The sequence below is a fragment of the Phyllopteryx taeniolatus genome, chromosome 14 (assembly GCF_024500385.1).
Source record: "Phyllopteryx taeniolatus isolate TA_2022b chromosome 14, UOR_Ptae_1.2, whole genome shotgun sequence".
In the NCBI taxonomy this organism is placed as follows: Eukaryota; Metazoa; Chordata; class Actinopteri; order Syngnathiformes; family Syngnathidae; genus Phyllopteryx; species Phyllopteryx taeniolatus.
The window spans coordinates 7,358,930-7,384,155 of NC_084515.1; the positions used below are offsets into that span (position 1 = coordinate 7,358,930).

The following is a 25,226-nucleotide window of genomic DNA, read 5'->3' on the forward strand; positions in this document are numbered from 1 at the left end:
TTTAAATGTCCTCTATTTCCCCATTCCATTGAACGCGCCTTCGCCTTGTTGGACGCGGAATTATGACGTCACATCACCGAAAGCCAGTCGCTTCAGAGCTGGAAACAATTCTTCCCTGCAGTTTTTTTAAAGCAATTTTATCAAAGAAACAACTGCAATGTCTGTGAATTATGCTGCCGGACTCTCACCGTACGCAGACAAGGGCGTGTGCGGACTTCCAGAGGTAACGTTAAACTACATATCGGCAGGTAGTTTGTTTTCTAACGAGCTTTCGCGAGCGGGTTAGCCGATTTGCTCCTGTAGAGTCTTACCTGGACTTGGTGATGAATGAACTATTTGAAATAAACCTGTGCATTTTTCATTAAACATACAACTATGACAATTGACACCAATTCACATCTGACTTAAAATATTTTAAACAGTACAGTAACCGTAAATAATTTATCATTTCCATTGTCTACCTTACTAAGTGCTGGCGCCTGTATTTACCTCATGCCCCATTCTACATGTAGTTTGTATTTAAAAAAAAAAAAACAGTCGGGATTTTTCATTGTATATTATACTAAAATGTTTTAAGCAAAGACTAAAAAGGGGTAAGACATATTGCATTTATATTTACTCCTTCCTTAAGATGACAGGCTATTTTAACACCGTCTTTACTATGCCTCTTAAAATGCTCCCCCAAAATCTGAACAAATTTGATATGATGACACAGGCATTTGATAGCCCCGAAGAGCTGAAAGCGAAGGTGGCAACCCTTGCTAACCTGGTAAAAGAGTCCAAGTACATGGTCGTGCACTCTGGAGCAGGAATCAGTACTTCAGCGGGCATCCCTGACTTCAGGTAATAAATTATTACTCTAGCGTTTGCATTTATATTTTTATTCATTGACTCCACTTTCGCACACAAGCATCAGTTTTCTCATTTGCAGTGCAAATGTACATGACATGCACTGCTGTTCAAAAGTTGGGGCTCACATAGAAATGTCCAGAACTTTGAAATAAAATGACTTTTTAAAAATATTTTTTGTAACACATTGAGATATATATATATATATATATATATATATATATAATTATTATAATTTTTTTTTTTTTTGAGGACATTTGTAAATGACCTCAAACTTTTGAACAGTAGTGATTTCCAAAATAAGGAGTTTACCATACAAATACATTTTGAGATTTATAATTACAGCTGTCGGTTTATAACTGTCCGATATTTTTAATTCCAAATATTCATAGCCAAACGAGCATCAAGATAATTGTATTTATACAAAATCAATACTATACGCGTTATATTAAAAATATATGACAACACCTAAAATCTAATAATCAAACAGCAATCCAGCCCCTTGTCAGTGCAAATGAATATCAGCTGGCTCAGTACTAATTGATGGCCTACAAAAAGGTGTCATTGCCAAGGTGGGATATATATATTTATATATCCATCCATCCATTTTCTGTACCGCTTTATCCTCACAAGGGTCGATGTGAGTAAATGCTGATGTGTTAAATACTTTCAGCCACTGTGTGTGTAGTATTATATATTAATATGATGGGTTTGGTATTGATTTTGTATAAATACAATTATCTTGACACCCTTTTGGCTATGAATATTTGGAATTAAAAATGTCTGAAAGTTCTAAACCGACAGTTATAATTATCCATCTTCTGTACCGCTTATCCTCACTAGTGTCGTGGGTGTGATGGAGCCTATCCCACCTATCTTCGGGCGAGAGGTGGGGTACCATGCATGATGTTCAATCAACTGAATTTACCACAGGTGGACTCCATTCAGCATCTTAAGGATGATCAGTGGAAATCAGATGCAACTGAGCTTAAGTTTGAGTGTCATAGCAAATGGTGTGAATACTTACAGTATGTACCTATTATGTTTGAATGTTTATTTATTTTTTTATAAATTTGCACAAATGTCTGAAAATGTTTTTACTTTGTCATTATGGGATATTTTATGTAGATTTTTTTAAAAAGAAAACTATACTCAAATCAGTTTAAGAATAAGTCTGTAACATAGTACAATGTGGAAAACGTGAAGGGGTGTGAATGTTTTCTGGTAGCACTGTACATGGGCTTCGTCAAGTCTAACGAATGTGTTTGACCATGTGGCATAAATAGATTTTTCTTTGCTGCAAGTTTTCATTTTCAAATGTTCCTCTTGAAGTTCCACAGTTTGAACAGAAGAGGGTAGCAGATGTTCGATACACACTCAACTAACGATGAGGATGCAGTTTTTGATTACCTCATTATTTTCAGAATCCCAGTCCATTTAGTTGACCCTTCACTTTTCTCTTGAAAAATCACTTATAAAAACACTTTTTAATCCATGTTTACAATTGTCCTCCACCTCTGCTGCTACTCGTACTGGACCAATAAATATTTGAATTGTCCACCTGCTACTCAGTTTGACCTTGGACAGCAACATCATTAAAGCAACACACTCTACAGTATCTATTAGGTCGTCTAATGCTAAATACAGTTGAATACTCCAGTAGAGCGACTAAACAAATTAGCAGCCTTTGAGCATTCTCTTACTAAAGTTGCCAAATGACACAAATGTGGCCCTCACATCGTGTCACATCTCCCTCATGGTGATAAGCAGTAATAAATCAAAAATCAGTTTTGAACTTGAAAGAGAGAGTTGATCTTCAAATGCAAAGACATCAGATATGTTTGCGTTGTGAGGGTTCACATAATGAATTCTCCTTTCTGGTGCATGAAGATAAGTTGTAATAAATGAGCACCTGTGGGGGATGTTACAGTGCAAAATCTTCATTTGAGATGCATGCTCTACTGCTACTTACAGTACAAGGGATGGGACAACATCGATGCGCAGTAAATTATCTTTCTACTACAGCCAAATATAGATTTTTTTTTAAATTATTATTTTTCCCCTCTTAATATGCAATTGCTTATTCCACTGACCTTGTTTGATATATATATATATTTTTTTATTTTTATTTTCTTTTTTGGTGATTATTTTAACGCAGTTGCATTTTGGGCAACACAATGCGGTAGTGGTCAGCACATCTGTCTCACAGTTGAGAGGTCCTGGGTTCGAATCTCAGCTTAGGCCTTCCTGTGTCACGTTTACATGTTCTCACCATACTTATGTGGGTTTTCTTTAGTTACTCTGGCTTTCTCCCACATTACAAAAACATGCCCATCATGTCAGTACAACACTCTAGTTGTCAATAGGTGTGAGTGGTTTGTCTAAAAGTGCCTTACGTTTGGCTGGCGACCAGCTCAGGGTGCGGCCCACCTCTGCACCCGTGACCTAATCGGGGCAAGCGCTGTAGAAAATAGATGGGTTAAATTTTGAATGAAGACCTTGGGCCACTCCGGAAAGGCAAAACCTTCCTCAACCCTTGTGATAAACGTCAAGGTGAGATGAAAACAGACAGAAACAGACAGCACTGTTTAAAATGAATTTGACTCCACTTGTCCTAACCGACCATATCGTGTGACAGCGAGTACTGCATTCCTTCGATCCATGCATTCTTGTCGTATTTATTGCAATTAGGATGTCGCCAACAGTAAGAATCACTTAAGAGGGTAAATTTGTTGTGTGGAATATTACTGCCCTCAGTAGTCTTTCTGAAATGTAAAATAAAATGGATATTTTCCCTGCTTCTTACTCTTGAGCAACTTGCATAGTTGGTAAACTAAACGTTAGTGGCTTGTTGCTTTAAATATTGCTGCTGGAAAGGATTATGGGTAGTATTTTTCATAAAGTAAAGGTTGCACTGTGGCACCTTTTCTAAGCTGTTTCTGAAAACAACTTTTCCTTCTGGGTAATCTCATATGAATAGGAATGGAAGGGAAAGTTCCTAAGCAAAAACTAGAATCTAAAGAGTTCCCTTGTGTGATTGTGTTCCATCTTAAATTAGTTTTTGACACCTTGCAATTAATTGATTGACACATCATATTGTGATACAGTGAACCCTTGCATAGTCATGACTCCACATTCACAGATTTGCATATTCGCTAAGTCTTTTTTTATTTTTTTATTGCAACCAATTAAAAGCAATAAAAAGTATAGTTTTGCGACCATGTAGTGGTGTATGGAAGTGAGTTGAGCGCTTCTTTCAAACAAAAGTAGTGCTTTGCCACCATCGTGTCACATGTATGGTGCCAAGGAACTATGTGGAAATGCTTTGGAGTTTCATTTAGACAAAAGCAGTGCTTTGCCACCATCTTGTGGTATCTTGGTACAAAGGAAATATTCGGAAGTGAGTTGAGGAGCTTCATTTAGACAAAAGCAGTGCTTGGCCGCCATCAGGTGGCATCTTGGTACCAAAGAATTATGCAGAAGTAGTGCCTTGCCACCACCGTGTTGCATATATGGTGCCAAGGAACTACTGTGTGAGTGTCACACGGTCAGAATACTTATGGCTGTGATATTTTGGTTTTTCTTTTTTAATAAATCTGCAAAAATTTCAACAATTCAGTTTTTTTTCTGTCAATATTGGGTGCTGTGTGTACATTTAAGTTACCCCCCCCCACCTCCCCCCATTAATGATTTTAGCAAATGGCTGCAATATAACAAAGAGTGAAAGATTTAAGGGGGTCTGAATACTTTCCGTACCCTCTGTATGTGGAAATGAGTTGAGGAGCTTCATTTAGATAAAAGTAGTGCTTTTCTACCATCTCGTGGCATCTTGGCGCCAAAGAATTGTGCGGAAGTGAGTTGAGGAGGTTCATTTAGACAAAAGCAGTGCTTTGCCACCATCTTGTAGCATCTTGGTCAAATGAACGATGTGCAAGGGAGTTGAGGAGCTTCATTGAGACAAAAATAGTGCTTTGCCGCCTTCATGTGGCATCTTGTCGCCAAGGAACTATGTGGAAGTAAGTTGAGGAGCTTAATTTATTCAAAAGTAGTGTCATCTAAAAGCAATTATAAGCCTTTTATAGAGGAGTAATTCACAGATTTTCACTCTTCGCAGCAGGGCTCAGTCCCTATTCCCCTTGAATTGCGGAGGTTAATTGTGGTTTCCTTTTCACGGTTGTCAAAATATATTTTCTCTCAGGGGTCCAAAGGGTGTGTGGACCTTGGAGGAAAAGGGAGAGACGCCTCATTTTGAGACAACGTTTGAAGAGGCCCGACCCAGCCTGACTCACATGGCCCTGCTGGGACTCCAGCGGGCCGGATACCTCAAGTATCTCATCAGCCAAAATGTGGACGGTCTGCATGTGCGATCTGGTTTCCCAAGGTGACTTTGGTCATAACCTTTACATGCTCAGCAATATGTGGGGGAAAAAAAAAAAACAATTTACTTTTTTGTTCTCCAGTCTTGGTAGTTAATAGTAGCAAACTGGGGATTCTCAGTTTATAACGACAGTTCGTTCATACGCTTGCAATTTAATCCATATTTGTATATGCAGGTCAGAACGTACAGTCATCCAACACTAACCTATGCTAACACAGTATTAGTCATAATTACAGTAAATAATTGTATGAAAAGCACTTCTAGCCCATGATCATAAAACAATCACGCTTTAATCGCAAACTAAAAGTGAGTGTTGAATGTCCCTCTCCTGTCGAAGCATTCTGGCATTCCCTTTCTTTCGGCTTTGATATGGTTCAGATTAGGGCTGCAACTAACAATTGTTTTAATGATCGACTCATCTGTCAATAATTTTTTCAATTAATCAAATGAATCGAATTAAAAAAATAATTTCCATCCCTTTATTACAAAACAGGACATTATTTTAAATTGGCAGTGCAGAAAATGCCAAAACTCCAGTTCAGATACAGTACTACCTCTGGGGCAGGGTACTGCCAGGATGCCATTTATACAGAAGAGCGACCTGGAAAAAAAGGCACATAAATCCTGCCTTTTAAAGGGACTTTCGATGGTAATCCAGTGGTAGGTATTCCAATTAAATTTAGGTTGAAGATCTACATAATGCTGATATAGAAATGTTTTTTTTTTTAACTGCTCAAACAATGGCAGAGAAAGTCTGAAAGGAACAGTTATTGTATTTTCACGACCATAGGGCGCACCGTATAAAAAGGCGCTGTCTTAGTTACGGGGTCTATTTCTGTATTTAACACATACATAAGGCACACCGTATTATTGGGCGCAGGCATGGTAAAACACGCTAGTTTAAAACATAGGGTAGCATGCATGCGCGCTAAAACAATGTTTTTAAAAAGGCAGCGGGAGCAAAACTGAGTTCGGTTGTACTTTATTGAAGTATTTAACAATGTACTCACGTTATTTTTTTGATCAATCCTCATCCACAAATCCATCAAAGTCCTCATGTTCTGTATCCGAAATGAACAGTTGGGCAAGTTCTCAATCAAACACGGCAGGTTCGAGTCAGTCTCGTTGCCGTGCGAAAGCTCGAACAACAGTGCAAGGAGACCCGTTAGCCCAGCATCCACAATCCATTCACAATTGGTGGCGTAACTCGCCCGGCGCTGCCTCCTAGTCTTAGTAAAGCTGTGTTCGCCATCTGTCATCCATCGCTTCCACGCCGCTCGCAACTTCACTTTGAACGCCCTGTTTACACCGATGTCCAGCGGTTCGTCAACCCTCCCGGAATGATGGCAAGCCCTGAGTTATTCTTTGCTCATTAATCCATTGCTCGAGTTGGTCTTCCAAATCGCGCCACCTCGCCTTGTTTCCACGTTTTGTTTTTCTTTTTTTTCCGTGAAAACTCAGCTTCGTCTTCTTGACTTGGCAAAGCTCGTTTTCCTGCTTCCTCCACTTGCGAACCATGGATTCATTGATCTTAAATTCTCTCGCGATGTTGTTTTGCACAATGCACACCCCAGAAATCCTCCCAGTCAGTAAAGCTGTAAAAAATTAATCAATAAATGAATAAAATAAATAAATAAAAAACACCCTGGCGCTGTATCCCTACTGGGGGCGTGGCTTTAGCGTCGTTCGCCTGTCCTCAGCCATGTCCGCTTTTCCTCTGTGTAAGCAGCGTGTCGGCAGGAAATGCTTAAAAAAAAAAAAAAAAAAAGTCTCGCGGAGCGCTCATCACACAACATTTATAGATGTTGGAACTCGGCGGACACATAAGGCACGCTGCATTATAAGGCGCCCTGTCCATTTTAGAGAAAATTTAAGACTTATGTGCGCCTTATGATTGTGAAAATATGGTAAATTTCCAACTTTTATTCCTTTGCAATGCACTGATCAAGCAGCGAATTCAATTTTCCATTCAATCCGAGCATCCAGCCTGTAATGGAAGACCCGCTCTCCCTGGCAGTTCCATACATCTCCTCTTTCCTCCAGTTCGTTTTTCTCCATCTTTTCTAAAAACGAGCACATACAAGAAGAGTGGCTGCACCCATCGGCCTGGTGGAGCGCAGAAATCAATCCTAACAGCGCACAGAATATTCATGAAAGAGCCAGCACAACTGAACTTGTTCGCAGACCTTTTCATATCAAATTTACACACTGTGATCCAAGGGAATGTTGTCTCTGGCTCTTACAGGGACTTGTTGTCAGAGCTTCATGGAAACATGTTTGTGGAGGAGTGCGAGAAGTGTTGCAGGTATGTGCGCAAACACAAAGTTCTTTGATTCTTGTCTTTTTTTGGGGCAGTTTAATTTGATTGTGGCTGTTGCATAACACACGGTTTGTTGACACAGGGTTTCAGTGCACTTTACATTTTACAATTCTCTGTACTAAAGATTTATCGGTTAACCTCACAGGCAGCAGCATAGAGTTATATCTTTAATAAATCAAATTTATGAGACAAAGTGAGGTGGTGTGCTTTCCCAGGCAGTTTGTCAGGGAAAAGGTGATTGGCGTGATGGGCCTCAAACCCACGGGACGGTATTGCGATGTGGTGCGCTCCAGAGGACTCAGAGGCTGCAGGTAAGCACACAAACCAGTATGATCTCCGTTACAAATGAAGCACTTCACTTGTTCAACAGCGTGCTTTGTGTGATCTTCATTAAAACAGAGGGAAATTGATTAGCACTATACTGGACTGGGAAGATGCACTTCCTGACAGAGATCTGAACAAAGCAGACAATGCAAGCAGGTAAAGTTTTCTTCCTTCTTCATTACAATTGTACGTTAATTACCATCGGCCAGCGCTACTGATTCTGAAGGCCCTGGGAAGATTTGATTGACATAGCAACACACAGGCTGAAATCTGATTGGGCAAAAAATTCAGCATAAACACGCCGGAAGCAATGCACAAGAGAAACGCTACAACATTAAGAGAACAGACTGTTGGAACTAGAGTATTACAATTTCATGGAACAAATATTAGAATTTAGGTTTTAAATGTAGGTCAGTGCTTAGAATGGTGTTTAGGCTGGCAGAGAAGGCTTTGCTTGGCTCTGTGAGCTTACCACTGTAAAAACCTTCTTTGTGGTTAATGGATATACATTATCCTATCCACATTTACCATCTGAGTGTCAATATTCAACCTTTTATCCTGGTATAAGTTTTATGTGTCGATAAAAGTGAGTGAGGAACTGTGGACTATTTGTTTGTCCCACTTTATTACATGCACATTTACCAGAAGATGAGTCACACTCCAGCAAGTTCATAAAAATCAAATGTGCAGTTTTTTTGTTTTTTCTTCGGCGCTCCAAATACAACCACTACGTTGGTGTAAGATGGAACCACTTGTATCTGTTGTGCTCTGTATTCTCTAGACAAGCTGACCTGGCACTGACGCTGGGCACCTCCATGCAGATCAAACCCAGCGGAGACCTTCCACTCGTCACCAAGCGCAAAGGCGGCAAAGTCGTCATTGTCAACCTGCAGCCCACCAAGCACGTATGTTTCAGTGCTGCACACTCTAACCTAGGGCTAACAACCATTTTTAAAACTGAAAGCTACTGATATAGAGCTAATTATGTTGTTATTAATAATTAATTATATTCATCTACTGTATGTGAAGACACTTCATGTTAATGGGGTGGACTCCAGATCACCCATGACCTAAAGGACAAGTGGTGTAGAAAATGGATAGATGGATGGGTTAATAATTCATTATTTAACTAACAGCAGTTCAGAGTACCCACCCTTTTTGGAGTCCTTGGAGGGGGTGCTGGAGAGTGCTTCCGCTGGGGACTGCATCGTTCTGCTGGGGGACTTCAATGCTCACGTGGGCAATGACAGTGAGACCTGGAAGGGCGTGATTGGGAGGAACGGCCCCCCCGATCAGAACCCTTCTGTGCTCATCACGGATTGTCCATAACGAACACCATGTTCAAGCATAAGGGTGTCCACAGGTGCACTTGGCACCAGGACTCCCTAGGTCGAAGTTCGATGATCGACTTTGTGGTCGTGCCATCGGACTTGCGGCCGCATGTCTTGGAAACTTGGGTGAAGAGAGCGGCGGAGCTGTCAACTGAACACCACCTGGTGGTGAGTTGGCTCCAATGGTGGGGGAAGATGCCGGTCCGACGTGGCAGGCCCAAGCGTATTGTGAGGGTCTGCTGGGAAGAAAAATTAAAATCACCTTTATTGTCATGAACATGCATGCATGCACAGGAATTTTTTTCTCTGCATTTTACCCATCACAGTGAACACATGCACATGTTAGTGGAACACACTGGAGCAGGGGGCAGCTAAATCGCCCGGGGAGCATTTTTTTTTTAGGGTATCAGTGTCTTGTTCAAGGACACCACAGCCATGCGTCCGGGGAATGTTGGAGGATGCTCCAGTCGGGGTCTTGAATCTAGGTCCCCCACGGTGGCAGGCGATGATCTTATCCGTTGGGCCACGGCTGTGCAAGTGCAGAACGTCTTGCAGAATCCCCTGTCAGAAGGCGTTTCAACTCCCACCTCCGACAGAACTTTGCTCATGTTCTGGGGAAGGCGGGGGACATCGAGTCCAAGTGGACCATGTTCCGCGCCTCCGTTGCTGAGGCTGCCGACTGGAGCTGTGGCCGTAAGGTTGTCTGTGCCTGTCGTGGCGACAATCCCCGAACTCGTTGGTGGACACCAACGGTGAGGGATGCCGTCAAGCAGCAGAAGGAGACCTATCGGGCCTTTTTGGCTTTTTGGCCTGTGGGACTCCTGAGGCAGCTGATGGGTACCGGCTGGCCAAGCGGAATGCCGCTTTGATGGTCGCTGAAGCAAAAACTCTGGTATGGGAGGAGTTTGGTGAGGCCATGGAGAAAGACTTCCAGACAGCTTCAAGGAAATTCTGGTCCACCATCCGGGGTCTCAGAAGGGGGAAGCAGTTCACCATCAACACTGTGTATAGTGGGGATGGGGCACTGCTGACCTCGACTCGGGACATTGTGAGTCAGTGGGGAGAATACTTCGAAGACCTCCGACACGCCTTCCCATGACGAAGCAGAGTCTGGGTTCTCTGAGGCAGGCTCTCCTATCTCTGGGGAGAGGTCACTGAGGTGGTTAAAAAGCTCCTCGGTGGCAAGGCCCCGGGGGTGGATGAGATTCGCCCGGAGTTCCTAAAGGCTCTGGATGTTGTGGGGCTGCCTTGGTTGACACGCCTCTGCAACATCGCATGGACATCGGGGACAGTGCCTCTGGATTGGCAGACTGCGGTGGTGGTCCCCCTATTTAAGAAGGGGGACTGGAGGGTGTGTTCCAACTACAGGGGGATCACACTCCTCAGCCTCCCTGCAGCATCTGCAGTGATGCGGAATTTGTATCGGTCCGTTGTGGTAAAGAAGGAGCTAAGCCAAAAGGCGAAGCTCTCAATTTACCGGTCGATCTCGTTCATACCCTCACTTATGGTCACGAGCTGTGGATCGTGACCGAAAGAACAAGATCCCGGATACAAGCGGCCAAAATGAGTTTCCTCCGCAGGGTGTCCGGACTCTCCCTGGGTGAAAAGCTCGGTCATCCGGGAGGATCTTTGAGTAGAGCCGCTGCTCCTCCACATCGAGAGGAGCCAGATGAGGTGGCTGGGGCATCTGATTCTAATGGCTCCCAGAATCCTCCCTGGTGAGGTGTTCCGGGCACGTCCCACTAGGAGGAGACCCCGGGGACGACCTAGGACACGCTAGAGAGACTGTCTTTCGGCTGGCCTGGGAATGCCTCGGGATCCCCCCCGGAAGAGCTGATGAAGTGGCTGGGGAGAGGGAAGTCTGGGCGTCCCTGCTAAAGCTACTGCCCCCACGACCGAACCTCAGATAACCGGTAGAAAATGGATGGATGGATTTAACTAATAATGAATTGTATCGCTAATATTGTATGTCACACTAAGTTCTGTTTACTGTTCCTTGGTTATCTTCACATTTTGCCTTGATACACTTTTGTGACACAAAAAAAATAGACTACAGAAAAAGCAAAACATACAGTAGTTAATTCCAGCGGTCCCCAACCACAAGACCGTGGACTTGTATTGGGGCCGCACAGAGACTGGGGGGGGGGGGGAAAAAACTGAAAGAAGTTTTGTTTTGAAAATCATTCGCATCTGCTTTTGCCTCTGTACACGAGTCTAACCGTGATACAGTTGTAAAAAAGGGAACCCTAAATGTAGCAAATGAGTAAAAAAAAGAAAAAAATCAGCGTCTGTGGAGAACCTCTTCAAAAGAATGAGACAGAAGAAGAGCCTTCAACTTCAAAGAAAAAGAGCTATATTCAAGCGACAATATCAGCAGTCCTACTTCAAATATAGGTTTATAGCTGCAGGTAATTCACACACACACCAAGCCTGCTCTGTGTACTATGTGGCGACAGGCTCGTAAGTGAGGCATTGAAGCCTTCAAAACTTACAAAAAAAGCACTCAATACCTTGCTTCCATTTCTAACATCCTATCTTTTTGAAGTGGGATTTTGCAATGACTGTGGCCAAAATAAAATTCCAGAGTAGACTGGGCATAAGTTATAAGTTACGTAACTATCATTGTCAAGATGGGAGCAGCTCATTGAAGAGAAACAAGCACAGAGCTCCCACTAATTACAACTACATTCAGTGGAATGGTGAGTTGTATTTTTGATTTTTTTGTTTTTTCTTTTGTTGTTTTGTTGTTGTTTATGCCAGGAGTCAAAATATTGCTTTTTTAAAACCGGAAACCGAACCACTGCTTTAGATCTTCACTGCGTCCCATGAGATTTGTTGTTTTGACTTTTGCGGTAGGCTATATTTTTAAGTGGGTGTTTGACTTTTTGGTGCCAACCTTTTGGGGGCGTTCCACACTAATAACACATTGTTTGCTCACTATGCTCCAACGTGGTGTCTTGCAGGACAAGCATGCACACCTCCGCATCAACGGCTATGTTGATGATGTAATTAAGCAGCTCATGGAGCACCTGGGGTTGGACATCCCAAAGTGGGAGGGGCCAACTGTGTGTGAGAGCTCCACTGCCGCACTGGAGGGCACGCCCGACATCAAGCCCCCGCACTCGCTCAGTCCGGATGTGAAGTTCAAAGGTGAGCTCATTAAGAAGAAGAAACGAGATGCAGAAAGCAACACCATCAAAGAAGAGACGGTTTCGGTAAAGAAGGAGAGGAAAGATCCTCCAGTGGGGATAAAAGATGACAAGTAGCCTCAGGTGCTGTCCTTATCAAAAATATTTCCTGCCTTGAGAAACAAGCTTCTCACCAGTTTGATCACAAAAGATGGAGGTTCTAGTATCCCTTTATGCCCACTGGAGCTTACTATCTTGATCTCCATTCTCCCTTCTCTCAACATTACTTAAGTGAGGACTCCTCAGCTTGTAGCATCATAAAATGACACTCATGGGAGGCAAATACTGTTTGATGGATATAAAAAGTCTATACAACTCTTGGTCAATTGCCAGGTTTTTGTGATATAAAAACATATGCCAAGATAAATTTTAAAAATACTTGTTCACCTCAATTGTAGGGTGTGTAAAAATACAAAAACACAAAAAACTGAGATTGTTGTTGCACCAATGTACGGACCCTTTTATATTGAGGATGCGGCTGTGTTTGGAATTAACCAATCACATTCCAAACCCATGTTAAATGGGAGTTGGCACACACGTGCCACCATTTAACCCTCAGGTTGCGTTGGAATTTAGTAGCCAAATGAAGTTATTCGTTACAAAAAAGACGCAAGCTCTTCAAAGCTCTTCAACCTCTCAAATGTTCAGCAGCTTCTGATCTATCAATAAATAGGTATATATATATATTTTTTTTTTGTTATGCCCTATATGGGAAATAAAAGGAGTATTGTGTTATGACCATAACTCTAAATATGGCATATTTAAAAAAAAAAAAAGAAAATTTCAAAGTGGAGTATTTGATATGAGGTCATTAGAGCCTTGAAGGAGTCAGTAAGTCACAACATTTTTTCCCCCCCCCCCATTATCATTTTGGAGAAATGGCTGTTTAAAAAAAAAAAAAAAAAAAAAACTCCTTAGGACACGTTTGTGGCAAAAAACACACAGGCACTTACATGTCATAACTAAGCCATATATGCTTTATTTTATTTTTTCTTTCAATCTCTCAAAATGTTCAGCAGCTTCTGACCTATCCATAAATAGTTTTTATTTTATTTTATTTATTTATTTATTTTTGTTATGCCCTCAATGGACAATAAAAGCTGTATTGTGTTATGACCAGAACTCTAAATATGCCATATCTTCAAATAAAATTCATTTCAAATTGGAATATTTTATGAGGTAATTAGAGCCTTGAATAAGTCAATAAATCATAACACAGATTTTGATGCAATAAGAAATATTATGTGAAAACAACAACCAACTACAATGAAACAACATGAATAAACAACAGGAAATGAACAAAAGGGAATTAACAACAGGCAATTAACTATTTCAACTAGTTTACAGTTTATTTCTCAAAACAATCCCCACACACCTTTTGTGTGTTTTTTACAAATGTGACATGCACCAATTGAAGACTCTCAGTGGTTTTGCGCACTTTATGCACTGCTTGCGCTTGCTGCTGGGCTGCTGGTCCCCCTCATCAATCTGCTCCTCCCCACGGTGAGCTTGCTCCACCAGGCTGGCTGCAGCCTCTTGCCTGGGGAGATACGTTCACTGCGCAATTGTGGGCGCGATGAGGGCTTTCCCCAACTCCTCCAAAAATAGCCGGCTCCTGTATGTTTTTCTCTCCTTCCATGTAGGTTCCACTGACGTGAATAGGACAAATGCATTGATAAATATATGATAAAACAGGGTCAAGGGCCACCTGAAGGACCACCGGTGGCAGGAGTAAGTGCCACAAACCTGCCAAAAATAAACAAACATCAGATGACAACTACTCAAAGAAAGCTTTGACAGAGACATATTTGACAAAAAAAACAAAAAGTAATTAATGCATAATTGTGCTTACCTGGTCTAGTTGATCCACAGCGCCTTTGCAGGCGTTGTAGTCATCTGGGGCTTTTTCTTCCCATTTTCCTCGACCTGTGGCTCGCGATGCCTTGTGCTTAAAGCAAGTAAATTTTTTCCCCTTTTTAGGGCCATATGACACCAATGTTCTGTTTTTCGTGAATGCAAAAAGTGTTGAAAGAGGCTGTCGATGTCCAATGCTGAGAAGACTTGTCCTCCTCCTCTAACTTGCAAGTGGCTGATGGAAAAATGTAGTCCTCATCAGAAGTTTCTTCTGTTGAATTGCCTGACAAGGAAATTTCCTCATCAGTGTATTCGAGAAGAGCATCTCAGGCTTGCTCACAAGACAGTGTGCGTCGCATGCCTTCTGATTTGAAAATTAACTGACCAAGGTGTTGATATTTGAAAAGCCCAGGGCAGAGGGACATATTCAAACCGGTACACTCTCCTCCCGACCAATGAAAGAAGAACAATACAAACCGGTTTGAAAATAAACACATGCAGAAAATATAGTCATATCTACACACACAATATACTTATCTGCATACTAAGACTTTGTAAGTGTTGTGGTGAAATAAAACTGTAGCTGTAACACAAAAAAGGTTGTCATAATGGTGCCAAACACACACAAGCGCACATACAAGACTGGCGATTGCATTTGGATGTTTTGTTTCTAAATAAAACTTTAAAAACAAAAAACAAAAAAAAGTCCCTCTGCAGCAGTCCAGGCCTGAAAATTATGTCGCGGTCTCTGGCGCCCCTCAGTGGGTGAAAAGTTTAAATATATGCAAATCTATTTCTTTTTTTTCTGGACGAAAACAATCAGAAACGTTGAGAAATAATAGGCAAAAGCATTGTAAGACATCAGCTTTACAGGGTATTAAAAAATATTATTTATAATGGGAGTCAATGGGGCAAAAAAAGGACAGAATCCTGTGTACTGGTGTAATTCATGTAACTCCTATTTCTAATGACTTGGAAATTCGGTGATGGTGCCATTTTAAAGTTTAACTTGGTCAAACATTTGTGGCTAAATTTCATCCCAGTAGCCTTTGTCTTTAAATATGTTGTCTTTGATCAGAATGTCGTCATCAAAGTGTGCTAAAAATGTCATCATTGCAAAGGAAGGGTTTTAAAATGATTATAATTTTTAGTTTTGCTTTCTAGCAGAGGCTTTTGTGCTAACACTCACTGCTATTTAGAATTGCTCATAATTCTCTCCACATTGACTAGAAGGCCTCAGTTCCAACTGACGAAAAACTGCCTAAAGGAATCATGCTGCTGCCACCATACTTCACTGTAGATTTCATTTATTTTTCAATTGAGTTGTACATATTAATATTATGTTGAAAAACATTTTGAACTGATTTATCTTACTCTCATTTTTTGTATGTCAAAACCTAGCATTTGTACAGGGGTGTGTAGACTTTTTGTATCCACTGCATACGAGGAGCTTGGCTCTTTAGATATGGTCATGTTTGCCATGAAGCCCCAACAGGATCCAGAAAACCTGTAAACAGCTTAAAAATGTAGAGCCCCTGGGTATATAGTGAATAAAATTTGTAATCAGCTGCATTGAGGTGTCTGCAACGTATTAAATCTGTTTTAACATTGAGCTCTACTTTTCACTCCTCTGAGAAAAGAAGCATCTTCTTGTATGACCGATGTCTACAGTACAGCCTTAAGGTCAATATTACATTGTAATATAAGATGAAGAAATGTTTTTTTGTTTTAGTTTTTTTTTTGTAAATAGATTACTGTTACACAGCATATTTGTATCTCAGGAAACTTTTATATATATATATATATATTTACACTGTGTCTTGGCAATAAATCGAAGCACAACCTCTACAGTGGTTATTCCGTATGTGCTGTCTGTAGAGGGTTGCCAGTCAATCATGGCCTGCTTTGCACTGAGTGGGCACATTATCAATTATTCAGCTGACATAATGGTATGATTTTTATTCCTTTGCATGGAAGCATCATTAACATGTCTTAGGTCAATGTGTCAACTCTGACATGAGCCCATTATGCACTAATATCACATGACAATCACAATATGCTGCCGTCGTTGTTTTCTAAAATGTAATTTCACCTGACATGAAGAGCACCGGTGTTTCTGTAAGGTTATTGAGTGTGGCTTTTGAATAAGTCATATTTTTTGTACCATTAAGTCAATCATAAAGACTTATAAAAGATGAAACAGCTGGAGCTCAAACACAATCAGTCCGCTGTGCTCTGTAAATGGGTCATTACAGAGTCGTCATTAACATGCAACCGGTGGAGCGTTGGCCAAGTAAGAACATTAAATAGAACAGATTTTGCACAATGTATATACACTGCTGTTCAAAAAATTTGGGGTCAATTAGAAATTATCTTTTTTTTGAAAGAGAAACTAGTTCTTATATAAATATATATACAGTGATGCCTTGAGGTTCGAGTGACCCAACTTACGGGTTTTTCAAGATTCAAGTCATTTGGATGTTTTTTGTCAAACTAAACATAAACTAAAGAATTAAACTTATTTCAAACAACCACACAACTTTCCCTACTGCTAGCTTAATGCCAACACACAACGTAAAACACATTTGACGGGCTAACCAATAGCATCGTTCTGTTATTTCCCTTTAAGCAACAGATATTTGAACACAAACATTGCATCATCACATGGAGACAGACAATATAATAATACTCACAGCTTTATTTTCTTTATCCTCTGGGGTGGAAAAAATAATATTGCAGTTTACTGAGGCACGGTGGAAGACTGGTTAGTGAGGTCCGGGGTTCAATCCCCGGCCTGGCCTCTGTGGAGTTTGCATGTTCTCCCCGTGCCTGCGTGGGTTTTCTCCGGGCACTCAGGTTTCCTTCCACATCCCAAAAACATGCATGGTAGGTTAATTGACGACTCTAAATTGCCCGTAGTTGTGAACGTGAGTGCAAATGGTTGTTTGTTTATATGTGCCCTGCGATTGGCTGGCAACCAATTCAGGGTGTACCCCGCCTCCTGCCCGATGATGGCTGGTTTAGGCTCCAGTACGCCCGCTCAGAAAATGGATGGATGGATGCTGTTTACAGAGTCACACTAGTTCTTAGTCTTCATATGTCTTCATGACTGTATTAGACTACCCCCGGTGGCAAAACACACCAGAAGACGTCACAATGAATTAATCATGATGCACAAAGTGTTTAATTCTTTACATTCATCCATCCATTTTCTGAGCCGCTTCTCCTCATTAGGGTCGCGGGCGTGCTGGAGCCTATCCCAGCTGTCATCGGGCAGGAGGCGGGGTACACCCTGAACTGGTTGCCAGCCAATCGCAGGGCACATTCAAACAAACAACCATCCGCACTCTCATTCGCACCAATGGGCAATTTAGAGTCTCCAATTAATGTAATTCTTTACATTCTCTTTATGTTAATACAATATGTTTTATAAAGTAAATGTAGTTCTATTTTCCTAATTTAAAAAAACTACATAAAATGTTTGGATTTTTTGGGGGAGGTTGGAACGGATGAATGGCATTTACATTCATTTCATTATTTGAGAGATGACTGTTTTGAGTTACAAGTGTGGTCATAGAACAAATTGAACTAACCTCAAGGCACCACTGTACTGTACACTAGAAATGTCCTTATTTTTCAAGATGAGCGTTTTGTTTTTTTTCCAGTGAGGATAACGTTAAAGTAATCTGAAATGCAGTCTAGACCAGTCTTTCCCAACCCTTATGCAGCCAAGGCATTTTGCATCTCAAATTTTTGTATGAATGGCAACACGTGGCTACACAGGTTAATCGTACCTTTTGCCATCTATTTGAAAAGCATGTAATTGTTCTGCCTGTCACTGTACTGTATGTCATTAGCATAGATAGATGAACAAAGAGACATTATTTGCAGCAAATAGTAATTTCTGGTCAAATTAAGTAAAATTGGATAATTTCCCAAGGCACACCTGATGATATGTCATGGCACACTAATGTGCTGCGGCACAGTGGTTGGTAATCAGTGGAAAAGGAAAAATTTTATTTATTTTTATTTTGTTTTTTAATTTATTTTCCCCCTCCCTTCTTCTTTCAAGAATCAGGACATTTCTCAGTGATCCCCAAACCTTTGAATGGTAGTGTACCTTTCATTTGGGATTTAGTTCTCTACGATTTCGCCCTCTTTGCAAGGTTAAGTAGAGAAGGACATTTAATAATAGAGAGCTTTGGCGAAGTTTAGTACTGGAGTAAATTTACTTAATTGTTGTCTTCAATTCATCAGACACAGTAAGACACAGTAAGGCCGCTGAAAACCTGAGCTATTAACTAATTTTTTAAATTGTTGTATGTCTATAACAGTCAAAAAGTCTGTGCATCAGAGTTAGTGTTTCGTCAAGGACGTCAGATTTTCCAGTTGTCTGCAAAGAGACGGATGGGCACAGCAGCTCATTAAACATTTAACAATGCCCACGCTGTGAATTGCTGAGATGGCGGCTTTGTGGTGTTTGCAAAGGCTTTGCTAGCAGCACGTTGCCAAATACACAAAGTTGAGTTGAACCAACAAGGTCAAACAATGTGCTGCTGAGTCAACCACCCTGCTTGATATTGAAGAAAAGTTTCAAGCACAACATGAAGAGCAGATGCAAAGAACAGAAAGCCAGCATTAATGGCACAACCGTGACATAACCAAGAACTGTTCTCCCTCCAAAATTGACGATAAGACAAGAAGGTCAGGGAAGCTGCCAAGAGGCTGACAACTACAGTGAAGGGGCTGCAGATATTTCTGACTCCCAAACCCGTGGGTGAAAATGTTATCGTCCGATGAAACCAGTATTTAACTTTTTGGCCAAAAATCCAAAAGGTATGTTTGGCGCAAACACAACTCTGTTTGTCACCAAAAGAACACAATACCTTGTACTTACAATGAATCATGCTATTGGCAGCATCATATTTTGGGGCTGTTTCTCTTCAGCTATAACAAACAAGGTGGAGGGAATTATGAACAGTTCCAGATATGAGTCAGTCCATCCATCCATCCATTTTCCTCCGCTTGTCTGAGGTCGGGTCGCGGGGGCAGCAGCCTAAGCAGGGAAGCCCAGACTTCCCTCTCCCTAGCCACTTCATCCAGCTCTTCCGGGGGGGATCCCATGGTGTGCCCAGGCCAACCTAGTGATGTAGTCTCTCCAGTGTGTCCTGCCTCATCCCAGGGGCCTCATCAGTGAGTGAGGAATCAGTGTTTTCACAAAACCTCCAGGCTTCTGCTAGAAAGCAAAAAATGTCCATCAGGCTTCTTCTAGAAAGCAAAAACAAATCAGGAAAAGCCTCCTAGAACAACTGAACTTTATTTGGGGTTAATCAGGGGCACTTTAAATGGTGGCAGGTGTTCACATTCAAAGTTTTTGAATTTGATTAGTAAATTCTGAGCGCATCCTCATTTACGTGGGTCTGCACACTTTATTTTTACTTCCCCTTTTTCAACTGAGTTGTACAGGTTATGGGTCACATTCAGGGTGGATCAGATTTTCAACCATGGTCTGATTTTCTTACATCACAAACATCTTGCATTCGAATAAGGGGTGCGTTAACTCTTTTACCACTGTACAAGCATTTTAATTTTCGTGGAGCCGCTTTGTGTGGAAAACTACCTAATGAAATAAAAATCGCATCTGTACATAATTTATTGCCAAGATCAACAGGTCAGAGCTAACCTGAGAATTTCACAGCAGAAGACTGTTGAAGATGATTGTCTACTGAGGCACAGACTGTCAGTCACGCCAGAAAGATGAAACAAATTGCTTCTTTGCATCCTGAACATCAAGTTGGTTTATTTAACCCTGATACTGAATTACATTTGCATCAAATATGCTCTTGTGTGCCGCTGTGATCAAGTTTTCAATCAGCTACATAAAATGCAAAACCATCACTTGGGCATTAATCCCTTATAAAGGTAAAAGCAGGATGTTGTTTTTTAAAAGACTAAAAAAAATCAAAATACTCTGTACACATGAAAACTCATTAACAGGCTGTCTAACGTAAGATGATGCACAGTGTGTCCTCCAAAAGACAAAAAAATAAATAAAAAAAAAACTTTTCCCTTTGTCACCTCCTGGATGAGACGTTGCTGTGCCCTTGTGGTAATTTTTGTCGGCCGGCCATTCTTTCTTGTTTTCTCCATTTGTGGATAATGGCTCTCACTGTGGTTTGTTGGAGCTTTAGAAATGGCTTTCTAAACCTTTCCAGACTGGTAAATGGCAATTACTTGATTTCTCGTCTGTTCTTGAATTTCTTTGGATCGTGGCATTTTGTTGCTGCTTTTTTATATTTTTTGGCCAACTTCATTTTGTCAGACAGGTTCTATTTAAGTGATTTCTTGATAGAAGAAGTCTGACGAGACAAGTTGGATTGAAGTGAGTGAGGTGTGGTTGAACTCTTCATTGGGCATAAAAAATGGTGAGCGATATGAAGATCAAGATTGCAATCAGGAGACTAACTGCATTGGTTTGTAATGAAGCGCATGGGATTTAGGGTAAGATATTGACTGTGAGATAGAGTTGAACTTTAAACCTCAATTCATCTTCTGGCTCGCTGACAAGGTGAGTGTGCGTCCCGACTACAGAGCTTTTTCAACTCCCAACTGATGATGGAAACAGAAGGCGCAGCATTCACTCATCATTTTTATAATACAGCACTCACCCTGTTCTGGGTCAGTGGAAGCTTGAACCATACTGATAGGCACAGAGATACAGTGGGTACGGAAGGTTTTCAGACCCCCTTACATTTTTCCACTCTTTGTTATCTTGCAACCATTTGTTAAAATCATTTAAGTTCATTTTTTTTCCACATTAATGTACACACAGCACCCCATATTGACAAAAAAAACCCATAATTTTTGAAATCTTTACTGATTTATTACACAGCCATAAGTATTCAGACCCTTTGCTGTGACACTCATATATTTAACTCGGTACTGTCCCATTTCTTCTGATCATCCTTAAGAGGGTTCTACACCTTCATTGGAGTCCAGCTGTGTTTGATTGGACTTGATTAGGAAAGCCACACACCTGTCGATATAAGAACTTACAGCTCATAGTGCATGTCAGAGCAAATGAGAATCATGAGGTCAAAGGAACTGCCTGAAGAGCTCAGAGACATAATTGTGGCAAGGCACAGATCTGGCCAAGGTTACAAAAAAAATTCTGCTGCACTTAAGGTTCCTAAGAGCATAGTGGCCTCAATAATCCTGAAATGGAAGACGTTTGGGACGATCAGAACCCTTCCTAGAGCTGGCCATCTGGCCGAACTGAGCAATTGGGGGAGAACAGCCTTGGTGAGAGAGTTAAAAGAAGAACCCAAAGATCACTGTGGCTGAGTTCCAGCGATGCAGTCGGGAGATGGGCGAAAGTTCTAGAAAGTCAACCATCACTGCAGCCCTCCACCAGTCGGGGCTTTATGGCAGAGTATCTCGATGGAAGCCTCTTCTCAGTGCAAGATACATGTAAGCCTGCATGGAGTTTGCAAAAAAAAAAAAAAAAACACCTGAAGGACTCCAGGATGGTGAGAAATAAGATTCTCTGGTCTGATGAGACCAAGATAGAAATTGTTGGCCTTAATTCTAAGTGACGTGTGTGGAGAAAACCAGGCACTGCTCATCACCTGTCCAATACAGTCCCAACAGTGAAGCATAGTGGTGGCAGCATCATGCTGTGGGTGTGTTTTTCAGCTGCAGGGACAGGGAGACTCGTTGCAATCCAAGAAAAGATGAATGCGGCCAAGTACAGGTATATCCTGGACGAAAACCTTCTCCAGAGTGCTCAGACTGGGCCGGAGGTTCACCTTCAAAAAAGACAAATGACCCTAAGCACACAGCTAAAATACCGAAGGAGTGGCTTCAGAACAACTCCGTGACTGTTTTTGAATGGCCCAGACAGAGCCCTGACTTAAACCCAATTGAGCATCTCTGGAAAGACCTGAAAATGGCTGCCCGCCAACATTCACCAGCCAACCTGACAAAACTGGGGAGGATCTGCAAGGAGGAATGGCAGATGATCCCCAATCCAGGTGTGAAAAACTTGTTGCACCATTCCCAAAAAGACTCATGGCTGAGTTCGCTCAAAAGGGTGCTTCTACTAAATACTAAATACTTTTTTCTGTCAATATGGGGTGCTGTGTGTGCATTAATGTAGACAAAAATGAACTTAAATTATTTTAGCAAATGGCTGCAATATAAAAAAAGTGAAAAATTTGAGGGGGTCTGAATACTTTCTGCACCCACTATATGATTTAATGTAAAAGTAACTTGCTCGTCAGTTACTCCCCTCCCCTACTTAAGTTGGGCACACAGTTCACATTTGAAAACTGACATAATGATGGTGGTAGTAGAAGTAGAGCATTTAATTGCTATGCCTGTCACTATATGTCACTGGTATAGATAGATGTACAAAGATACATTTGCTGTATCATAATTTTCAGAATATTATAATAGTGCCATGAAAAGGGTTTTAAAGGTGACATTTCTGAGCAAAATTTTCATGTTGTTCCTTTAAAGAGGGGGGGAAACTGGTAATTGTACATAAAGTTAGAGCCAAGTAATTGTCCAACGTTTATTCTTTTCCTATGAGGAAAACCTGCATCATAAATTGCTGCATTAATGCAGTTCCACAAATTTCTACAAATGATTGTCATCCTTCAACTTTATAGATAGCATCCATGTGGCTGTACAGGAAGTTACTGTTGCAAATTACAAAAAAATCAGTCCAAAAATTATCTTTGATCCATCGTTGCTGGATCGTCAGTTGTTACTGTTTATCATAAAATACTGAGCATGATAGAATTTGGGTGGCACGGTGAACGACTGGTTACCACATCTGTCTCACAGTTCTGAGGACCCGGGTTCAAGTCCGGCCACACCTGTGTAGCGTTTGCATGTTTTCCCTGTGCCTGCGTGGGGTTCCTCCGGGTACTCCGGTTTCCTCCCACATCCCAAAAACATGCATGGTAGGTGAATTGAAGACTCTAAATTGCCCGTAAGTGTGAATGTGAGTGCGAATGATTGTTTGTTTATATGTGCCCTGCGATTGGCTGGCAACCAGTTCAGGGTGTACCCCGCCTCACGCCCGAAGATAGCTGGGCTCGGCTCCAGCACTCCCGTGACCCTTGTGAGAATAAGCGGCTCAGAAGATGGATGGATGGATGTCTTAAAGATAACTTTATCTCAGGAATGTAGACATTTATGCACCGTAAACTGATTATTGAAATGTAGGTACAACTCTGTGTGAGTAGCGGCCAAGTACAGCATCAGGTACAGGGTGGGGTCGTTGCGTGGAACTAAATGCTCACTGATATGGAATTTCTTAAAACTTAGCATTTCGCACAGTGGCGAGTACACTGGATAAGGTGGAATTTTAGTAATAAACGAATTTCCGTTACAGATGCGGGGTTGCGACATTGGAAAATGCATAAGCTTGACCTGGGAAATATGCGTAGGCGTTAAACCTTTGCAGGTGCCTTGTCATGGCTCCCGAGGCAGGGCGTGGTCGTAAGTGACATTATTTAGAGGAATTTGCGAAGACATGTACATGACCTGGGAAATATGTGTAGGCTTGAATCCTTTGCAGCTGCTTTGGCAAAGTCCTCAGGGTGCGGTCACACGCACAATCGACGCGGGGCATGGCCCGAAGGGACAATATTCACTGGTATGATCAGAAATTACCTTTTTTGTTGTTGCCGATATGACATCCCTTGTTTTCCTTTGTTCCTACAGGCATTGGCTTGGGTCCCAGCTGTTCCCAAAGATGCAACATCAATGCTGAGGACAGGCTATCATGATGTCACTTTGTTATCAAATACTACCGGCTGTGGACACAGGTGTCCCTAGAGGTGACATCATCGGGCATGTGCGCTGGCAGCGTGCCAGGAGGTGATGTTAAACGCAAGCCATCATTTTGACTAGAGCAGCATTCTAATCTAGAGCGACATTCTATTACTCTCTAATTGGCTAGCAAGAGTACAGAGTGCACCTTGCCTCTTGTACCTGGAGCTTGAATAGGCTCCAGGTCGCAAATGAAGCGGCATCGAAAATGGATGACTGGATGGATAGAATCATAGAATACAGGTTTTATGGAAGTTCACTCCAGTCTCTCTTCCCTGCATATTATAACACAATTTCACCAATGCTTTAAAGTGATTGATTACACCTTCATCTTTTATTAATTCCTCTGAGGTTATGAAAATGATTATACAAGTATTTAATCCCTTGGAAATTATTTTGTACTCTTGACTGATACCTTGAACAATGAGATCCCTCTGATGCTGTGGAAGGTCTCAGCGGACCATGGCTTGTGCTCTAAGATATGACAACCAAAATGTCAGGAAAAGCCTCCTAAAACATCTGAACTTAACGTAACCATAAATCAGAGGCATTTTAAATGGTGGCTCGCTGACTCCGATTTAACATGTTTGAATGTGATTGGTTAATTCTGAGCATAGCCACATCCCAACCTCTAAGAGGGAGTGTACACTTGTGCAACCACATTATCTCACTTGTTTATTTTTACTTCCATTCTCTAAAGTAATTATTTTTTTTTTCTATTGGGTACAGTACAGGTTTTAGGTCACATTAAAGGTGGAAAATGTTTTGAAAAGATTTTTCTTGGTTTCATTTTTTTGTATCACAAAAACCTGGCGTTTGAGGACAGGCTTGAAGCGCTGTGTGCAGACTTCTCTTGTCCAATGTATCTGTCAATAGTGAACAATGTTTTACGAGTGACCTGACTTAACAGTTGTGAAGAAGGACACCATGATGACGCCATTTCAATTTGGTCAGGTAATTATAGCCATAGTGCACACAATGGAGGAGCAGGCGGTGTGATGTGTGTGTCTAGGTGATATTTACATATCGGCCTCTATCTGTGGGGAGCTATCGACGATTATCCACGTTCAGACTTGAAAGGTTGCAAAAGGGAAATGATAGCTTGGAACGGCTTTCTGCGGACAGAGCGGTCCTTTTTT

General features: G+C 41.4%; 1 protein-coding gene across 4 annotated transcripts; it reads left to right on the forward strand.

The window, feature by feature from the left end:
* Window positions 1-20: 20 nt before the first annotated feature.
* Window positions 21-24,864, forward strand: sirt6 (sirtuin 6). Of its 4 annotated transcripts, XM_061798507.1 has the most exons (9): window positions 21-223; window positions 716-843; window positions 5,048-5,230; window positions 7,473-7,532; window positions 7,763-7,858; window positions 7,947-8,027; window positions 8,653-8,776; window positions 12,166-12,352; window positions 23,980-24,864. In XM_061798507.1, exons 1-9 carry the CDS (start codon window positions 158-160, stop codon window positions 24,042-24,044), a joined length of 990 nt encoding a protein of 329 aa, XP_061654491.1. In that variant the 5' UTR covers window positions 21-157; the 3' UTR covers window positions 24,045-24,864. The 4 variants fall into 4 exon arrangements, with proteins under 4 accessions (XP_061654491.1, XP_061654490.1, XP_061654492.1 ...); XM_061798506.1 differs by lacking the exon at window positions 23,980-24,864 and having other exon boundaries at window positions 12,166-15,856; XM_061798508.1 differs by lacking the exons at window positions 716-843; window positions 23,980-24,864 and having other exon boundaries at window positions 12,166-15,856.
* The last annotated feature ends 362 nt before the right edge of the window (window positions 24,865-25,226 follow it).